We start from the raw sequence: 19,453 nt of genomic DNA, 5'->3' as shown, positions 1-19,453 counted from the left end.
TCCTCCTCCCTGGGCGCTGGCCAGCAAGAGGCTCGGCCTGTTCTTCTTCACAGACCCATTTCTAGAGCTTCATGTGCGGTCCCAGGAGGCCTCCCAAGGCAGCCCCCGAGGTTCTCCTGTATAGGAATTGGGGGACATGGAGTTTTGCTGGGGTACAGAAGCACTCTATGACCTTGGAAAGCAAAGGTCAAGGGAGGGGCAGTTGAGATAATGCAGCCGCTGCGGGCAAACTACACCCGGTCTCCCTGAAACAGAGCTCTGCAAGGGTGGAGGGGGCTTCCAGCGAAAGGCCTCTGGCTCCGTTGAGAGACCCCAGGATTCAGACTGATCTCATAGGCCTGGTGCTCTGTGAGGCTGGAAGCCCGGATCATCTTGTCGTCATTCACCTGAGAGTGCCACTCAAAACAGGTCCACGCAGCTGGCCATATTCTTAGGGCTGTTCTTTGCTTCCTGGGTCCCAGGGAGGCTGGGTCTTTCCCAACAGAAGTTTCCTCACAGCCTGCAGAGCTGATTAGGAGCAGGCGGAACCCTTCCCTTTTAAGAGGCAGAAACCCAGGGCCCCATGCTCGGGATGGGGAAGGCAAGAGCAAGACCATGAGGAGGGAATGTCTGGGAACGGGGGTCACTTGTGTGCTTGTTCCCCGTGTACCTGCCTGACCACAGACAGGCAGACATTTAAAGGTAATCAACTTGCACTTTTAAAAAAGATCTCTTGAGCTGGGCTGCTTCCCCCCTCTCCTCTCCTGAAGCTGAGATGGTTTGGGAGATTCACGGGCTAATTCTTCACTGGGATGCACAGCTTGGTTCCTCCTGGCTCACTTGGTTCACCCCTCTCGGCTCACTGCTGGAGGCAGGCTCTTGACAGAACCTGCTTCACAGGCATGATGCGCTTCACTCCACAGCCCACCGGAGATCCTCCTTCAACTTCGAATGTCTGCGCCGGCAGAGCAGCCAGGAGGAGGCCCCGCCTTCCCCCACCCTGCCGCACCGCACGGCCCTGCCTCTGCATCTGATGCAGCAGCAGGTACGTGCCCTCCCTCCCGGCCTTGGCCCTGCCTCGCCCACACCTGGAACCTGCCCTTCCCCGCAGCTGGAAGAAGGAATGAACGTCAGCCACACTGCCGAGCCCCGCTCTGCAGCTGCTCCACAGGAGGGTGGGATGGGTTAGCACTTGAATCCAGTGCCCACATCTCTCCTTGGTGGGAAGATGGCCAGGTAAGGTCCAAGCCCCAGGGTGGTGGAGCCACTAATCAGGTTTCCAGCACTCAGTGTTGCTCTTTATTTGCCCCAGGAGGTGGTTCCTCCATTAAGGGACCTTCCTCGGCAGATGGACCTGTGGTCCAGGGGTCAGTGAGCCTCCCTGAGGCCCAGGAGGACCAACACCCATGGGAAGGCAGCCGAGCAGGAAGCAGCCCACAGCCTAAATCCCACTGACCAGAGCTCTGCCTCAGGGACAAGAATGTGGTTCTTTTTCTTTTTCTGAAAATCTCATCAGCCTTGCTACCTGCTGCATGTGTGCATGGAGCAGGGCTGTCAAGGGAGAGTCCAGCAGCCAGCGGGGGCAGAGGCAGGGCTCTGCGGGGTTCTTACCCACGGTGCTGAACAAATGAACGCTCAGCAGTCACTTCAGATTTTCTGAGTCTTTTCTGCCAGCTTTTCATTTCTCTGCGTACCCTTCAAATGCCAGCTTTTATTTCTGTCTTGTGTCATCATGGAAGGACAGACCCATAGAAGCCCTATGCCACCAGGCGCCATGAATCGAGCAGGCATGGAGCTCCTTAGGGGCAGGAGTCCCACTCAGACCAGGCCCAGGTCTCATTTGTCCCAACTGCCCCCACTGGGTGGCCTTGGCTTCCTGTTTGGCCATGGACCTGTGGTGTTGACACGGATGGGCCTCGGCACCCCTCTGCCAAGCAGGCACCCCAAGGCAGACCTGCTGTGGCAGAATCGTGAGAAGCAGGCTCATGCCTAGGGTTTCAGGACCTATGGAAGGAGGGTCACAAGAAGAGTGGGGCTAGAGTGAGGAGAACCAGCTATGTTTTCCCACGTGAGCCGGGATACGTGGTTTCCCTTCAACGTACTTCGGCTTTACACCGGAGTGGCGTGGGTGGTAGGTTTACACCCACAGCTTGTTCATCGTCCCGATTCTTCGTCATTCTGAATCGAGTGCATGAATTGGAAAACTCCTGGGCACGTGGAGAAAAGCACTGTGGATGTGGGGGACAGACAGAGGCAGCACTAGGAAGGCACACTTCTACTGCCTGCTCACTCGTCTCGTCTCCCGCATGAATGCTTCGGAGCCCTCGGGGAGGCTGCACGGTAAAGCAGCGTCTGTGCCTGGTCTGTTGAAAGGGGCACGAGGGCCAGCCCTCTGAGGCTCTGTTCTTCCCCTCTCCTCTCCCCAGATCATGGCAGTTGCAGGCCTCGACTCAAGTAGAGCCCCGAAGTACTCACCGAGCCACTCAACCCGGTCGTGGGCCACCCCTCCAGCAACTCCTCCATACAGGGACTGGACACCGTGCTATACCCCCCTGATCCAGGTGGAGCGGTCAGAGTCCCTGGACCAGGTCAACGGCAGCCTGCCCTCCCTGCACCGCAGCTCCTGGTACACGGACGAGCCTGACATCTCCTATCGGACTTTCACACCAGCCAGCCTGACTGTCCCCAGCAGATTCCGTAACAAGAACAGCGACAAGCAGAGGAGTGCAGACAGCTTGGTGGAGGCAGTGAGTATAGTTCTCAGGCATGGGAGGGCACGCCCCGGAGCAGCACAGGCTAGAGCCAGTCACACGGCAGGAGAAGGTGGTGTAGGCTCCAGAGCCACTGCCCAGGTTCAAGAGCTCTGGGAGCAGAAATCCAGCCAAGACTCATGAGTGAGCTGCACTGCCCGGACATGTGCACTTCCTGCCAGTGTCACTGCTCTGGGCAACATGTCTCCCCAGGGGCACCACTCTTCCTGGGCCGTGAGTAGCTTTCCAGCTCTGTGACATTTTCAGAGCTGCAGCCATTTACATTTAGTTGTCGTGTGCAAGGTCTCGTAAACACGAGTGGGCCGAGTCCAGAAAGCACATCGTGCAGGTTAGTGAGAGCAGATCTTTCTGCCACCACTCCCCAGCCTTGTAACGCGCGCATGCCCTTGCTCTTCCTTCCCGCACAGGTCCTGATATCCGAAGGCTTAGGACGCTATGCAAGGGACCCAAAATTTGTGTCAGCGACTAAACATGAAATCGCTGATGCCTGTGACCTAACCATTGATGAGATGGAGAGTGCAGCCAGCACCCTGCTCAACGGGAGCATGGGTCCTCGGGCCAGTGGGGATGTGGGCCTTGTCTCTCACCGGCAGGACTACGAGCTCCAGGAGTTTGGGCCCGGCTACAGTGACGAGGAGCCAGACCCTGGGCGAGATGAGGAGGACCTGGCTGATGAAATGATCTGTATCACCACCTTGTAGCCCCATTGAGGGGCAGACTGGCTCTGGCCTCGGTGGAGGCACAGGAGGGCCAGGGATAAAGTGCCTCGTAGTTAGGAAAGTTTAGGCACTAGTTGGGAGAAAAATATTCAACTAGACTTTCGTACAAGTGATGTCATGCCTCAAGGAAGCCATAAACCTGGTAGGAGCAGGTTCTGAGCAGCGGTCCTGGCAGTGCCCCGTGCACTCAGCCCGGCCGCAGAGACAGTAGGCCCAGCCTTGAGACAGGATGGGTGAGGAGTCAGGCCAGCCCCGCGAAACACGCAGGCGGATACTACCCAGGGCGCCCAGCCACGCCCACCCACAGGCACGAGGGGGAAGGTTAAAGGTGATGACAGTCACCACAGCTGCGCCATTACCTCAGCCACTGGTCTCGTGTATCACAGCATATCCATTTTTAAACCCCTTCCCCCAAACACACCGCTTCCTGGTTCCGGTTCTGCTCTTCGGCAGTGGAGTGTCAGAACTCCGCCACCAGTGCTCATCACCAGAGGGGAGCAGGACCTGACAGCTAAGGTTTTCTGCTATGTGGCGCCAGTTTACATGCGAGCACGTCACTCGGATGGTCAGTTCTGACTGTCACGCTCAAGGGCAACTGTAAAACTGGAATAATAATGCACTTGCAACCAGGTAAACTTAAGATACGCTAGTTTGTTTAAAAATTATAGATTTACTTATTGTACATGACTTGTAATATACAATTTGTATTTGTAAAGAGATGGTCTATATTTTGTAATTATTGTACCGTATTTGAACTGCAGCAATATCCATGGGTCCTAACAATTGTAGATCCCCACAGAAATCTAGAAATTATTAGTATTTTTACTGGGGCTATACAGAAGTAGAAGAAATAGAGCCAATTCTCACTTATTCCATGAAAATCCTTTGGGGGTAAAATTTTGAGTTCGAAAGAACTTGACACTACAAAAATGTTTCTGAAGTATTTGGAGTCACTATAAACCTATCTTTACATAAGATACACAAGATGACTATTTGCAGTCTTTTCTTTGGGCAGGAGTTCTGATTCCGATAGTGTCCCTTGTATCCACCCTGGGTTGCAGCTGTCTTTGGTTTTGTTTGAATAACCCTTCACTTAGTGAACAGAGTAAGTGAAACTGGCTGCTCTGCCCCAGGGCACCCCTAGGTTTGGGTTCCCCAGCTGCCCACACCAGCTGTTCTGCATCTCAGCTGTGGAAAGTACTGCATGGGTGAACACGGCACGTGTGCCTGCGCCCTGGACAGGTGGTGCTGCCCCAGAAAGCGGGCAGCTGGGAGGGCATGGGAGGGCCTTTGGGGCTAGAATGCTGGGGTCTGTACGGGTCGGATCGTACTGTGGCCTTTTACAAATCTCTGCTGTGCTCTGTGTTCTCTTTGAGGGCTCTTATATGCAACCGAAAGAGGGCTGACGTTTTCCTGAGAATGCACTCACTCCGACTGTGTCTTGGGAAGCCCACTTTCAGATCATTAGGACTGCCAAGGCTTCCTTTCTGTTAACAGTCATGCCGACGTCCTCATGTCACCTGGGCAGGGATTCGCTGCAATCAAATAGACAGGTAGCAATTTTGGTCCCGAATTTTTAACTAATATATTAAAAACCTGTCAATGTTTTGTAAATAACGACACTTTGTTATAAAGACCTCACAAACCTCTTCGTAAGACATTCTTAAATCCAGATCCAGGCAAAAACACTTCAAGGTTTGTAAATGACTCTTTCCTGACATAAAGCTTTTTTTATTAAAATGCAAAATGTTCTTCAGAACGAAACTGTGTAACTTCATTGTATCTGGGAGCTTCCCTTGCAAAGGGCTGGCTTTGCCAGTGAGAGCTTCCGAGGAGCGGGGAGCGGGCTCTCCAGGGCAGCTCTAGAATCAGGTAGCTTTTCCTCAGCCTCGGGCTCGGGCTCCTTGCATGCCAGAGGTGACTTAATACCAGCTGCAGAGGGCACCTCCTCTCCTAAAGGGCTAAACACTGTCGACATTCTCTTGGACTCTGTGTCTGCTGGGCGTTGGTCTGACTGTGGCTGGACATCGGCAGCTGAAACTGCCACCCCGGGACGGTGTGTTCTAGAACAGGCGATGGTCTCTTCCCCAGTCCATGAACACTGGTGTTTCACAGGCTGCACCATTTCCCAGCGTCTGTCTGCTTGAAGCCTGGTTCAGCCTCTCGTCTAATATTAAATTTCTCTTTGTAAGAAAAATTTGAAGTTGTAGAGCATGGTTCTTTTCCCTTTCTTTTAGGAAAGTTTCAGGATTAAACATCTCTATTTTTTTGTTTATCTTCTCTCCCTGTGTCCCTAAGAATAGAATAATTTGTGTCTTTATGAATAACAAAGTAAAAATGCCTACTGTGATTTAACTGTCAGTGAACAGTGAGGACGTAGTTAACAGACTCTATGGGCCAGGGATTTAGCTCAGTGGCACCGCACCTGCCTGGCAAGTGCAAGGTCCTGAGTTTGATTCCTGGTACCAAAAAGAGCCACCTACTCTACTCAGGGTGTGGGCATCTGCTTAGCCAAATGGCATATCCCAGCTCTAGTGTATGCGGCACCAGCAAAGGCTGGGGTGGGGGTGGGGGTCCAGGAGGGCAGCAGAAGCCTCTGGGCACCTGGTGTGGGTGCTACCTGCCTGGGAAGATGGCAGCTGGAGGTACCACCCACCCAACTGTGACTCCACTCTTGAAAGAGGCCAGAATGGTTTGTCTCACATGATGTAGGTTTGTTTTTTCATTTTGTGGTACCGGGGATCGAACTCGGGTCCTTGTGCTTGCGCAGCAGGCAGCAAAACCACTGAGCTAAATCCCCGGCCCACATGATGTAGTTTTTACAGGCTAAAGTGTCCGTGTGACCGCCTTTTCCACAGGATTTTATTTTTAGGATGGACAGCTGACTTACTTGTAAAAACGGGTTAGCCACACAGCTGACGTGTTGCACCAAGCCCCAACTCCCCTGCTGCCACTCCACCTCAAAAGCGGACTCCGGCTATGCTTTCATTTGTTGGGAAGTCATTTCTCCTCCTCTCTGGGGAGCTGGGAGGGCAGTGGAGAGTGAGGAGCAGACCTGGGCCCAGCTTCCAACATCAGAACAGCCTGGAGGGTGATCTGAAGACATCATGGAGGTGGGGCACTGGAGGAAGGAGCCAGCAGGGCCACCTGTGTTGCAGCCAGGGCTTGGGAAGAGGGGGGGCTTACTTCCTTCTGACTTTTAAAAGAAAGAAATCTGTGTGACAGATCTGATGTCATGTGAGTTTATCAATGGAAATATGAAAAAGCCTTTGGGGAGCAGGATGTGGTTTGGGTGGAGCAAAGAATCTATTTGAATTTATGAAAACTACTGCCACAGCCTGCCCTGGAAGTGGAAGGGCTGTACCTTAGGACACAGCCTCCCACTTCTAGACTCGCCATTTCTGGTTGTGCTGGGAGATGGTCCTGCTCCCCTCTGTGGGCTGTCTCTTACTGTTGGGAACCTCTAGTGGCGTAAGAGCAGGGTTCCTTTCTGGGACAGGACTCTTTGGGGCTCTGTGCGTATGTACTGCTTTCTGTTAGGCCCTTTCAACTATGTTTCTGCAAAACACTGGCTTCCACTTTTTAGGTATTACAGGCTTTTTGCCAAGGAGTTGAGCTAAAAAGTTTATCCGACTCCCCACAAGACTATGGCTAGCAGGGCCATTCCTGCATCGCCTGCAGGACCCAGGGGATGGGTGGCCGTGGATGGCGGGACAGGAGACTCCCTGGGAGAAACCTCTTGGTAGACTTAAAAATGTCTTTTCTGACCCTCTCTTAGAACAAGAAACCCAGTAAGATATAGGTAAGATTAAACAAGAGCTGCCTGAAGTTTGAAAAGAAAGAAGTCAGGCATGGTGATACACACTTGTCAGCTCACCTATTCAAGACGCGAGTTCGAGGCCAGCCTGGGCAACTTAGTGGGGAAGAAAAGGAAGAAAAGAAAAAGAAGTGTGATAGTTTTCCTCTTTCTACCTTTCTGGAAGGTTTTTTTCCCAGAAACTCCCAAGTTTTTCTCCTTATTCTGGGCTCAGTGCGGCAGGTTTCCAGATAGCAACTGTTTTCTTCCCTGCTACAGGTGGTGGCTTTGGATATCTTGAGAAAAATCAATCCACGATGCATTAGGAGTTGTTCCCTGGTAAAAACAGTCTGGATGAGGCACCTCGGTTAACAAGTTACTGGATTACAGGACTGAGTTACAAGGAATTTAAAGATCAAAAAGCTGCTGTAAATGGTACTTGTATCTGCTTTTGTTCTCCTGAAAACTCCAGTCTTCTCCATTAGTTTTCTTTCACCAGTTGTACTTAACTGCTTTTCCAGCTCTCGCAGCACCATTTTCATCTGTTCCCACGGGTGTGCAGAGAATAAGAATCCAGCAGCCCTGTCTGTATGGGGCAGCTCCATCTCCTGGGCCGCTTCCCAGGGCCCGAGAGGTTCTCTCAGGACCGCTGCTTCCGGATGAAGCTGACGCGGTGCCCTACTACGAGGGGCTGGCTCAAGGCTTCTGTGTTTCCTGGTAACAGGAAGATCTTCTAAAATGTTAAATCGTGAAAGCTTTGGTAACGAGGCGCAAGTGGCCTTCTCTGCTTGAACAAGGTCAAGAAAGCCTCTATTGAGACCGTATTTCTTAAGAAGCAGAGCACCAGCGTGGGGCAGTAAGCCCCTCCGTCACCCAGCGAGCCTGAGTGTGAAGTGAGGATGGCGAGAAACGGAAGCCAGGGCTGAGCTGACCAGCGCAATGCTGGGCTGCTCAGGGAGCTCAGCTTGCACCTGGCAGCCACACAGCCGCTGTGCAGAGCCCCTCCCGAGAGGGCCTGGCAGAGAACCACTCCCAGGAGGCAGCAGGACCCTGGGCTGAAGCAGGCCACGTGGAGATGAGAAAGGACGCGGCCTAAGTGAACCTTCTGCCTCTACGGGCCCCCAGCTCTGTCCCCTGAAGGAGGCAGGGAGGAGGGGCCTGGCCTGAATGCTGGCCTCCCCCACAGGGACCACAGGAAACACTGGAGAAAAAGAACGTGACTCGCTGACTAGCTCTGGTCACACACCCTAAGATCCTTTCCAGTCCTCGGCCACTGAGTGGGGCCATCGGGGTCCCAGCGGCCTGGACAGTTCAGGAGAGAGCACTTGGAGCAAGGTCCGTGTCGGTCAGTCTTCTTGGCTCGCCAGGGGCTTCTCTGATTGTCCTCAGGCAGTGGCTGCATCAGCGCTGGGTGGCCAGCGTCTTGGGCTTGTAGAAAGGAACGTCCTTGTCCCAGAGTGCAGGCAGCCCCTTAATCATGTCAGCTGCCTTCTCTGCGATCATGATGGTGGGAGCGTTCAGGTTGCCGCTGACCATGCTGGGCATGATGGAGGCGTCCACAACCCTGAGGCTCTCCACCCCCAGGACCCTGGTCTCGGGGTCCACCACGGCCATGGGATCCGCGGGCTGGCCCATCTTACAGGTGCACGAGGGGTGGTAGGCACTGTCGACTTTTGCCCGCACAAAGGCGTCTATCTCCTTGTCTGACTGCACATGGCTTCCCGGCTGGAGCTCCTTGCCCCGGAAGGGAGCCAGGGCTTCCTGCGCAAAGATTTCTCTGGACAGCTTTACACACTGACGGAAGTCCTTGATATCGGTATCTGCAGAGGAGAGATGAGTGAAGCCCCTGCGCTTACTGTGCCAGCCTCAGCACACGATCCACACGATGGAGAGGCTCAACAAGCTATGGGGGACAAAGTTTAGGGACATGGAGGACTGAGCCAGGAACTGGAGCCCTGGGGTAAACTTCAGGGACAAGTGGGAACTCCACAAAGGCATTCCCCCAGGCATTCGAGCCAGACCCAGGAGAGACGAAGTGGGCGCTGAATTACCTGTTGACAAGTAGTTGGGCTGGATCACAGGGTGGTCCTTCGGGCTGGCGCTTCTCAGTTTGAGCCAGCCCACACTGGTGGCCCGCATGGTCCCCACATGCACCTGAAAGAGCCCAGAGGACACAGCGAGGCCCACAGTGACCTCCGTCAGCTCCAACTCATGGAGAAGAGAGGCCTCAGGTTTCCCAGCGGGGAGGCAGGGGTGCGGCATCCAGTCAAGCGCAGACACAGTGAGGCCTGTGCCTACATCTGACCCATTCCTCAAGCGCTTCCAAACCGCTCCAGTGAGCCACTCCTCCCTCCCGCCTTTATATTCCACTGTCCCACGCATCCAGGGTGGCACTCCCAGGGCTGAGGCAGCCTTGTTTGTCCACTGCCCGTACCCTGCCCTAAGACCCCTGCCCTGAGCATGCCCTGCGGACTGACGTGCTGTGCTCCTGGGGGAAGATTCCAGGCCTGGCTGCCTCACCCCACCCGCTGCCTCAGTGGGAAATGTCCCAGGCATCGGGGGCTGAGGCTCCACTGCTCACCTGGTAAGCCTCCTGCTGGGTGGGGACCCGCCCGTGGTCAATGACTTGGGAAGGCAGGAAATGGAACTGGATGTCGGGGTGGGGGACCCCGGGCTGGCTGCGGATGAACCCGCCTGTTTCCAGGTGGGCAGTGGCTCCGTCCCCTGTGGGTCAGGGGAGGACAAGGCAGAGGGGCCTCAGGGCGAGGAAGGCTGGAAGCTGTTTCTGGTGTCCCGCCTTGCCCCCTGAAGCTCCTCTTGGTGCCCAGCCCCGAGCCTGGCCCACAGCTTTGCTCCTTCCCCTTCGGGCCTCACCCAGCACCACAGCTTTAAATAGTGACCCTGCCAAATAGGACTGGTCCTTCCCACCAGCTAACTGAGTGTGTGGGAGGGCGGGGGGAAGATGCTGAGGGAGAAGGAGCACCTCTAAGTGCAGCTTCCTGGCCAAATAGGTGCAAGATCTACATCCCAGCCCCAAGCCCTCCCATCTGTGCCTTTCCTCTGGCTCCTGAACCCCATGTGAGGTGCATCCCCTACACTTGCAACAAGACCAGTGCCTAGCCCTGGGGCAGCCTCATCTTGACAAGTGCTACTGCTTCTGGTCCTCACACCAGCCCACTAGGCAGAACATGGGATACCCATTTTCCAGATGGGAAAAGTGAGGCTCGGAGCCAAGGTACATGGCAGAATTCAACTTCAAACCTAGCATTGTGAGGCCAGGGCCTTCACTCAGCTCTTCAAGAGAGACTATGATACCTACAGACAGTATCGAGGAACCAACCTGTGAATCTCCAGAGCCACTCCAGACCAATGCAGAGCTTCCGCAAGGGCTTCTGGGCAGAGTGGAGGGTGATCGGGTGGGTGCACGCCTGCTGAATGTACACCTCCAGGTGGTCCTGCAGGTTCTGGCCAACTCCTGAGACAGACGGGAGTGGTGAGGGGAAGTAGCTACACACAGGGCTCAGCTGGCTTCTTAAGTGTCCCCGTGGGCCGGAAAAGATCTGTGGTCTACTTATCTCCTGGACCAGTGCCTGTTAAATCCCTGGGTCTCAGTTTAAATGTCACTTCCCGACAAGCTGAGTCTGTAGTGCGCAGGCCCCGCGGAGTCTGGCCCTCCCTCATCTGCCCAGGCCCCTTCCTTGCCCACGTGGGAAACGCTGGTCAGAGAAGGGCACAAAGGCAGGACACAGACCCAGCAGCCCGGGAGGAGCAGGGGACCCCTGGACTTGCAGAGGAGATGGCCATCCCACGGAGCACCACTCTTGTCCCCCGCCACGCTGACAAAACCCCCCCCGCCATTTTGCTTTGCAGAGGCAGCCTCTGGGGAGAGGGAGGAGGCGCTCACCAGGCAGGTGGCACACCACGGGGATGCCCAGTTTCTTGAGATCATCTGCGTTCCCGACACCTGAGAGCATGAGCAGCTGCGGGGAGTTGATGGCACCCCCACTCAGGATCACCTCCTTGCTGGCATAAACCTGGGAAAAGGGGGGCGGGCTGGCCTGTCACACTCCCCACAGAGCCGGCTGTTGGCCGGGCTCATGGAGCAGCCAGCAACAGCAGAGCAGGGCCGTGAAGTATGGTGCCCACGCAGAGCACCAGGAACCCTGCGGCCACTGCCGCAGAAAGCTGCCCATGGGCTCAGGAGGAAGAGGGGGCCTGGCTGTGCCGCCATCTCCAGCCATGGGGTGTGAGCAGCAAGGGTGCCTGTGCTCTGGGGTGTTCTGCAGTAGCCAGACAGTAACGAGGGCCTTAAGAACAGGGAGAGCAGACTTAAGCGAGAGGATGAAGGCCGGCACTCAGACAAGCAGTGAAGCAAGCAAGCAATGAGCCAGATCTACACATGGCTGTGCAAAACAGTCTCTGACATGCTGCTAAGCAGAACATGTGCAGTCACATTCTCCACACAGGAAAATGCAGGAGTGACACAGTGTACGCTCACATTTACGGATTTAAAAACCTCCCATATAAAGCTATAAATTTCTGTCAGGTCAGTACCCTGAAAGGGCACAGAAGACACCAGGGGACTCCCCGAAATGAGCACGCAAGCCCAGGGGCACTCACACCGGGGCCCCACAGCGGCTTTGCCTAGGTCCCCTCCGCTCCCTCCTTCCCGTGAGGCTGCGGGGACAGTCCACCAGCCTGCCACCCGCAGCTCACTCACCAAGGGACAGAGCCTGCAGCTCTACCCGCCCTGAGCCAGCCTCCCCCCAGCCTTCAGTGCCCTCACTGCATTGCACTCACCCTGTGGTTCCGGCCACTCTTGAGGTACTCCACGCCCACTGCTCGGGTGCCCTGGAACAATACCCTGCTCACCAGGGTCCGCGCCTCAGCCCTGAGGTTGGGGCGGCTCAGTGCTGGGTGCAGGTAAGCACAGGCCGAGCTCCAGCGCTTGCCTGCAGGACACAGCATAGTCAGAAACGGTCCCTGTCCTTCCCCTGGTGCCTGGGCAGGAAGAGGGGCAGGAGAAAGAGCCAGTTAGCCTGGCTTCTGCCTGCACAAGCCCTGCCTCCCAGGGAAGGCTGAGACCCAAGAGCCCTGCCCTACTGAAGGCCCCGCTGACCTGGGTCCTCTGGGCACGGGTGGAACCGTCCTTCCCCGAGACAGAGTGAGGCAGAGATCAGGAGCAAGGAAAGATGAGATCCCTGAAGAGGTGGGCCAGCCCTGGGACTCAGTTTCCCCATCTGCATGACTGGAAGACTTTGGGCCCTTTGTCCAGAGAGCTGATCCTGCGCTGTCTACGCCAACAGGGGCCACAGGCCCCGACAGTACCCCAAGGATCACCGTGCCGTCATTTCTCACTGGCTCTGGCCGTGTTCTGTGCCATCTGGGGGTGCGCTAAGTCACCTCCCCTCCACCCCATACCAGCTTCCCTGCATCCACACTTGCTACGGGTTGGCCCAGTGCGAGGGGGGACGGGGCTGGGGCCAGGCCACCCACCTCCATAGATGGTCATGTCCATCCAGCCGAAGCCCTCCTGTTGGAAGCCGTTCATGTCCTCGGTGCGCGGGTAGCCGGCCTGCTGCGCAGCGCTCAGGAAGGCCTGGTGCAGCGGGTTGCGGCTCTTGCCCCGGGACACGCGCAGAGGGCCATCGCCGCCGCGGTACCGGCCGGGGCCCAGCTCGTGCGCCTGCGCGCGGCGGAAGTAGGGCAGGCATTGCCCGTAGCCCCAGCCCAGCGCGCCCTGGCGCTCCCAGCGCTCATAATCCTCGGGGTGCCCGCGCACGTACACCATGGCGTTCAGCGACGACGAGCCGCCCCACACGCGCCCCCGCGGCCAGTACAGCACGCGGCCGTCCAGGCCCTGCTGCGGCTCCGTGTGGTAGCACCAATTGTACCTGTCGTCGCACAGGTTGGCAACCAGGGCCGCGGGCATGTGGATCTTCCACAGGAGGCGCTTGCTCCCCGCACGGAGGTCCTTGGGCCCGGCCTCCAGCAGCAGCACCCGCTCGGCCGGGTCCTCGGAGAGCCGGCTGGCCAGCGCGCAGCCCGCCGAGCCCGCGCCCACCACCACGTAGCTGTACTCGGAGTCCCCACCGCTGCAGCCAGCGCGGGCCAGAGCGCGGCTCCCCAGGGCAGCAGAGGCCAGGGCTGTCCGTGAGCCCAGGCGCCCGGGCCTGCAGCATCGCAGGACACACCACATGCTCCAGGCCACGTCCTCCTGTTCACGGAGGGGAATGAGATGATCCGCTGCTCCTGGAATAGGAAAGGGGCTTTCAGAATCTTAACTCCACACCTGTAATCCCATCTACTGGAGAGGCTGAGGCAGGAGAATCTCTGGTTCAAGGCCAGCCTGGACAAAATAACAAAACAGGTGGGGATGCCTGCCGGGCATGGTGGTGCACATCTGTGAGCCTAGCATTCTAAAGGTTGAGGCAGGAAGATCTCTAGTTCACTATGTAGCCAGGACTACATAGTGAGTTCAAGGCCAGCTTGAACTAGAGAATGAAACCCTGCCTCCCCCCCCCCCCAAAGAGTAAGGATGAGCAGAGTTGGGTCAATGCCTGGGGAGGTAGGAGGAGGGAGCAGACCAAACACAGCAAGTTCAATGCTCTGCGACTATGCAGGACCCACATGCACAGGCCTGGGAGACATGCCCCTCCCCGGGCTGCAAGGTCCCCAAAAAGGGACCACACCCAGCTGTGCATGAACCTGGAGGCTGGAAGCCCTCCTGCTGGAAGGCAGAGGAGAGAAGGGCTTTCCGGGCAGAGAGAGGGGCCTCACTCCTTCACTCATGACAGGTGCTGGGCATTGTGTTTTATTCTGTCAGGCCAGGCCATAAAAGAGAGAAGAAAAGAGAAAAGAAAAAGTTTTTCCTCTATCAGTACAAAGAAGAAAAATGAAAGAGGTGAAGAAAAGAAATCCACTGTTGGAACTGGTGGTCTGGGGCCAGGGAGAGAGGCAAGGCGTAAGTACGGTGATAATTGGTTCTGGCAGGAGCCACATGTACGGGAAACAACAATTATTAAACCAGACTGCTGGGGCTGGAAGGGTAACAAGTTACAGGGTAATCAACACCAAGTTCTAGCTTTTGTGTCAAGTACCAAACAAAACTAGTACTAGGACAAAATTTTCACATCAAAATGAAACAAGTATGAAATTCAACCTATTTTGAAAGAGTCAAAAGGAAGTCAGGACGAGAGGCCGAGACTGTGGCACTCACAGCTTCTGACCCGAGGGACCACAGTGCACACTAGGGGGCGTATGAGCAGGAGAGGACATCGGAGATATTGGAGATAATTTCTTACTGGCTATAGCAAAGAAGAGAATCAGTGAAGCAAGAGATTAGGTTAACAGAAATCAAATGGAAGTGTTCAGAGAAGAGGGAAATGGACAAAGGAGGAGCTGAGAGCTTTGGGACCACATCAAACTACCTAACATATGGATGACTAGAGTCCTAGGAGAGGGAGGGGCAGAAGGCAAGAAGGACAGAAAACAGAGAGGAAATATTTGAAGACATGATTATGGGGACTTTTACAAAATTAGTGCAAGATAAACATCATGGATTCCAGAAGACTTGAGCATCCCAAGCAGGATTAATACGAAGACGACCACATCTAAACACATCATCGTCAAACTGCTGAAACATGAAGATCAAGAGAAAACTACTGAAGTAGCCAGACAAAAAGAAACTTGTATAGAAATAAACATAAGAATGATGGCAGACTTCCTATCAGAAAATATGCACACAGAAGATAACCGAGTGACAATTTTAAAGTAATGAAAGGGAGGGGAACCCTAAACCTAGTTTAATGAAGAGGATATCAGAAAATGGAAAGACATCCCTTATTCTTTGGTAGGAAGCACCAATATAGTGAAAATGACCTTACTTCCAAAACTATTATATAGATTTAGTGCAATCCCGATCAAAATTCCAACAGCATATCTCACAGAATTAGAGAAAGTAATCCTAAAATTCATTTGGAACCAGAAGAGACCAAGAATAGCAAAGGTAATTCTAGGCAACAAAGGCAAGGCAGGGGGCATCACAATCCTCAACTTGAAACTATAAACAAAGTTACTGTGATAAAACCAGCATGGTACTGGCAAAAAAAAATAGACCTGAGGACCAAGGGAACAGATTAGAAAGATTCAGAAACAACTCCAGACACACTCAGCCACCTCATCTTAGACAAAGGAGCCAAACACCCTCACTGGAAGAAAAATAGGCTCTTTAGTAAATGGTGCTGGGAAAACTGGGTTTCAACTTGCTGAAAATTAAAACTGGACCCATATCTTTCACCATGCACTAAACTAACATCGAAATGGATCAAAGATCTAAATATTAAAACAGAAACACTAAATCTGCTGGAAGATAGAATAGGTAAAACTCTTAAAGACATGGGTGTAGGCAAAGACTTTATGAACAAAACCCTGATCACACAGGAAATATTAACAAGATTAACAACTGGGATCTCATCTTATTAAAAAGCTTTTGCATAGCAAAACAAAAACAAACAATAACAACAACAACAAAAAACACCAGCAGGGTGAAGAGACAACCCATAGAATAAGGAAAAACTTTTACTAGCTATTCCTCAAAGAACTAATATTCAGTCTATATAAAGAACTAAAAAAAACCCAAAAATCAAACATCCCAAATTTAAAGCCTCAATCCAAAAACAAACATCAGAAATGAATAAACACTTCTTATATGAAGAAGTAGAAACAGCAAATAAATATATGAAAAAGTTTCAACATCACTGGTCATTCAAGAGATGCAGATGAAAACAATGCTAAGATTCTACTTCACCCCAGAAAGAATGGCTGCTATCATGAAATCAACTAATAACAAATGCTGGTGGGGCTGTGGGGGAAAAGGAGCCCTTCTCCACTGTTGGTGGGAGTGTAGACTGGTGCAACCACTGTGGAAATCAGTGTGGAGACACCTCAAAGAACTAGGACTGGAAGTCCCATTTGACCCAGCTATTCCCCTGCTGGGTATCTTCCCCAAAGAATTAAAAGCATCATACCACAGCGATATATGAACACCCATGTTTATAGCAGCAGTTTGTAATAGCAAAATCTTGGAAACAGCCCAAATACCTGTCAATTGACAAGTGGATTAAGAAGATGTGGGCTTTTTTTTAATACAGTGGAATACTACTCAGTCATAAAGAAAGGGAGAGTCATAGCTAAATTGATCCACCTTAAGACCATACTCTTAAGTGGAATAAATGGGACACACATGTGTAAATACCGCATTGTTTCTCTGGTGTGAGAAACTGAAAGTGTAAATGAGGACCAAAATGTATAAATGTATTGTGAAATAGGAAGAAAAGGTTCAAAGGGGAAGGGGAACTAGGGAGGGAGGACAGGGGAAAGGAAAGAAGGAAATATGAGAAAAGGAGGAAAAAATGGAAACAAATCTTTTGTAAATAAGGAGGGGTGGAAGGTTTGAATGGAGGGAAGGGGAATGAGAAAAAATAAGAACCAAGATATATCATGTACAGGTACAAATTCCCAGTGATGAACGTGATCATAATGTATACCTAAAATGTACCAATAATCTTAAATTTTTCTTAAAAGTCTCTGTATCCAGTGAATACATCTTTGAAAATGAAAACTATAGTCTAGATAAAATGGCCACTTCCTTGAAAGACATAATATGCAAAATGCACTCAAGAAGAAGCAGGCACTCTTAGTAAGCCAATATCTATTAAGGAAATGGAATTAAGATTTAATAACTTTCCAAAACAGAAAGCACCAAGCCTAGATGGGCTCTCAGCGAATTCCACCAACCATTAAAGGAAGGAAGTACAATTCTATACCAATGCTCTACCAACTTTTATAAGATGGAAACAGAGGAGTTATTTCCTAACTATGAAGGCAATATCACCTTGCTACCAAAACCAGATAAAAATATTACAAGAAAACTATAGACCAGTATTTCTCACATAGATAAAAAAAATCCTCAACAAAATATTAGCAAATTGAATCCAAATATAGATGAAAAGAATCATACACCACACCCAAGTGTCCAAGACTGGTTCAACGTGGTCCAGCCCATGAACGGACTAAATTCACATTATCATAGCCTAGGTGCAGGAAAAGAATCTGACAAAATCCACACTCATTTGCAATAAAAAAATTTTAAATTCTCAGTAAACTAGGAATTGGGGCAAGAGGGATCTTCAACATGATAAAATGTATCTACAGAAACCCTACAGCCAGCCTCATACCTAATGGTAAGAAACCTGAAGCTTCCTACTATGAATGAGAACAAGAAAAAGATGTCCTTTCTCACTGTTCCTTTTCAATATTACACCAGAAGTCCTAGCTAAAGCAGTAAGGAAGAGAAATAAAAGATAATACAGATTGGGAAGGAAGAAATAAAATTCTTTTCAGCTGACACAATCATCTACGTAGAAAATCTGAAAGAACTGACCAAATAAATGAAAAGCAAAAGAAAAACTCCTGGAATGATAAGCAGTTATAGTGAGACTGCAAGATGTAAGGTTAATATATAAAAGTCACCTGCTAGCCAGGTGTCATGGGCACATATGTCATCCCAGCTCTTGGGAGACTGAGGCAGGAGGATCGCAATTTTGAGTCCTACCTGACCAACTTAGTGAGACCATGTCTCAAAATTAAATAGCAAAAAGGGGCTGGGAAGGGCTGGGGATTTAGCTCAGTGGTGCCGCCGCCTGCCTCACAAGTGCAAGGTCCTGAGTTCAATTCCCAGTACCAAAAAGCAAAATGCAAAAGGGGGCGCCTGGGGAATGTACCTCAGCCTAAAGGCCCTGTGTTTAATCCTCAGTACTGTGAAAGCAAACAATGAAGATGAGTTGCTTATTACTAGCAATGAACAAGTGAAATTTGAAAGGGAAAGAATACCATTTAAATTAACACCCCAAAGAAATAAGCATGAATCTAACAGAATATTTGTAAGATTTGTATGAGGAAAACTACAAAACTCTGATGAAAGAGATCAAAGCCCAAAGTAAATGAAGAGATATTGCATATTTAGGAAGGTTTGATACCATCAAGATGACAGCTATTTCCAACTTAGCTACAGATTCAATATAATCACAATAATAATTCCAGAGTTATTTTGGGGTTTTTTGGAAAAATTGATTGAAGTTTATAGACAGAGGCAAAAGACCCAGATAGCCACAAAATATTGAACAACAACAAAGTAGGTACTGATACTATTTGACTGCAAGGTTTACTGTGAAGCTACAATAATCAAGACAGTGTGGTACTGGTGAAATAAAAGACAAACAGATCAGTGGAACTGAATAAGCACCCAAAAATAAATCCACAGAAATACAGTTAATCTTTGACAAAGGAGCAAAGGCAACACAGTGGAGCGAATGTGGCCTTTTCAACAAAGGGTGCTAGAATGACAGGAGATACATGCACACCCAAATCTAAACAGACTTTGTGCCCTAAAAACTTATTCAAAATGAACCTAAAGTAAAACACAAACTATAAAGAACCTAGAAGATAACAGAAAAAATCCAGAAGTCTTAGGTTTGACAATGACTTTTTAGATATGACACTAAAGGCACAATAGATAAAAGGAAAAAAATGAACTTGGACTTCATTAAAATAAAAAGTTCTATGCTGCTGAGATACTATCAAGGGAATGAAAAGACAAGCCAATGACTGGGAGAAAATATTTTCAGAATACATATGTGATAAAGGACTGTTTTCCAAAATATACAAATACACTCTTAAAATGTAACTATAACAAACAACTGGATTTTAAAAAGATGGCCAAAGACATCAACAGACATCTCAATAAAGAACACATTCAAAAAATTAAAAATAAAAAAAGAACACATTCAGGTAGCAAATAAGCAATGAAAAGATACTCCACATCATATGTCATCAGGGAAATACAAAGTAAGACAATGAACACCACGACACACTTATTAGAATGGCCAAAACCTAGGATACCAACACTGCCAAATGCTGACAACGATGGAGAGCAACAGAAATTCTCATTTATTGGTGGTGGGAATGCAAAATGGTACAGCTAGTTTGGACAACAGTTTAATGATTTCTTGCAGAACTAAACTTACTCTTACCATATGATCCAGTAATTGTGCTTTTTGGTATTTACCTAAAGGAGCTGAAAATTATATGCACACGAAAACTTGAACATGAATTTTATAGCAGCTTTA

At 51.0% G+C, this 19,453-nt stretch overlaps 2 protein-coding genes across 17 annotated transcripts in view; one reads left to right on the top strand and one right to left on the bottom strand.

Annotated features, from left to right (window-relative positions):
- The window catches only part of Cacna1d (calcium voltage-gated channel subunit alpha1 D), a 342,473-nt gene extending 338,020 nt beyond the window's left edge, over positions 1-4,453 (top strand). For all 12 annotated transcript variants that reach the window (XM_087181506.1, XM_087181505.1, XM_087181511.1 and 9 more), the window contains 3 exons: positions 903-1,024; positions 2,406-2,726; positions 3,158-4,453. In XM_087181506.1, coding sequence (XP_087037632.1) covers positions 903-1,024; positions 2,406-2,726; positions 3,158-3,451 — 737 coding nt within the window. In that variant the 3' untranslated portion in view covers positions 3,452-4,453. The remainder of the gene's footprint in view (positions 1-902; positions 1,025-2,405; positions 2,727-3,157) is intronic.
- Chdh (choline dehydrogenase) overlaps positions 4,120-19,453 on the bottom strand; it is a 35,979-nt gene continuing 20,645 nt past the window's right edge. For all 5 annotated transcript variants that reach the window (XM_087181537.1, XM_004864342.3, XM_087181536.1 and 2 more), the window contains 7 exons: positions 12,762-13,517; positions 12,066-12,217; positions 11,170-11,299; positions 10,606-10,740; positions 9,847-9,989; positions 9,317-9,419; positions 4,120-9,085 (listed from right to left, as the gene is read on the bottom strand). In XM_087181537.1, coding sequence (XP_087037663.1) covers positions 8,667-9,085; positions 9,317-9,419; positions 9,847-9,989; positions 10,606-10,740; positions 11,170-11,299; positions 12,066-12,217; positions 12,762-13,464 — 1,785 coding nt within the window. In that variant the 5' untranslated portion in view covers positions 13,465-13,517 and the 3' untranslated portion in view covers positions 4,120-8,666. The remainder of the gene's footprint in view (positions 9,086-9,316; positions 9,420-9,846; positions 9,990-10,605; positions 10,741-11,169; positions 11,300-12,065; positions 12,218-12,761; positions 13,518-19,453) is intronic.

The sequence above is a fragment of the Heterocephalus glaber genome, unplaced genomic scaffold, assembly GCF_053883595.1.
Source record: "Heterocephalus glaber isolate CG9 unplaced genomic scaffold, H.glaber_assembly_v1.0 deba00001472, whole genome shotgun sequence".
In the NCBI taxonomy this organism is placed as follows: Eukaryota; Metazoa; Chordata; class Mammalia; order Rodentia; family Bathyergidae; genus Heterocephalus; species Heterocephalus glaber.
Note: the sequence above shows the minus strand (reverse complement) of the source record. Positions and strands in the feature narration are given on the sequence as shown.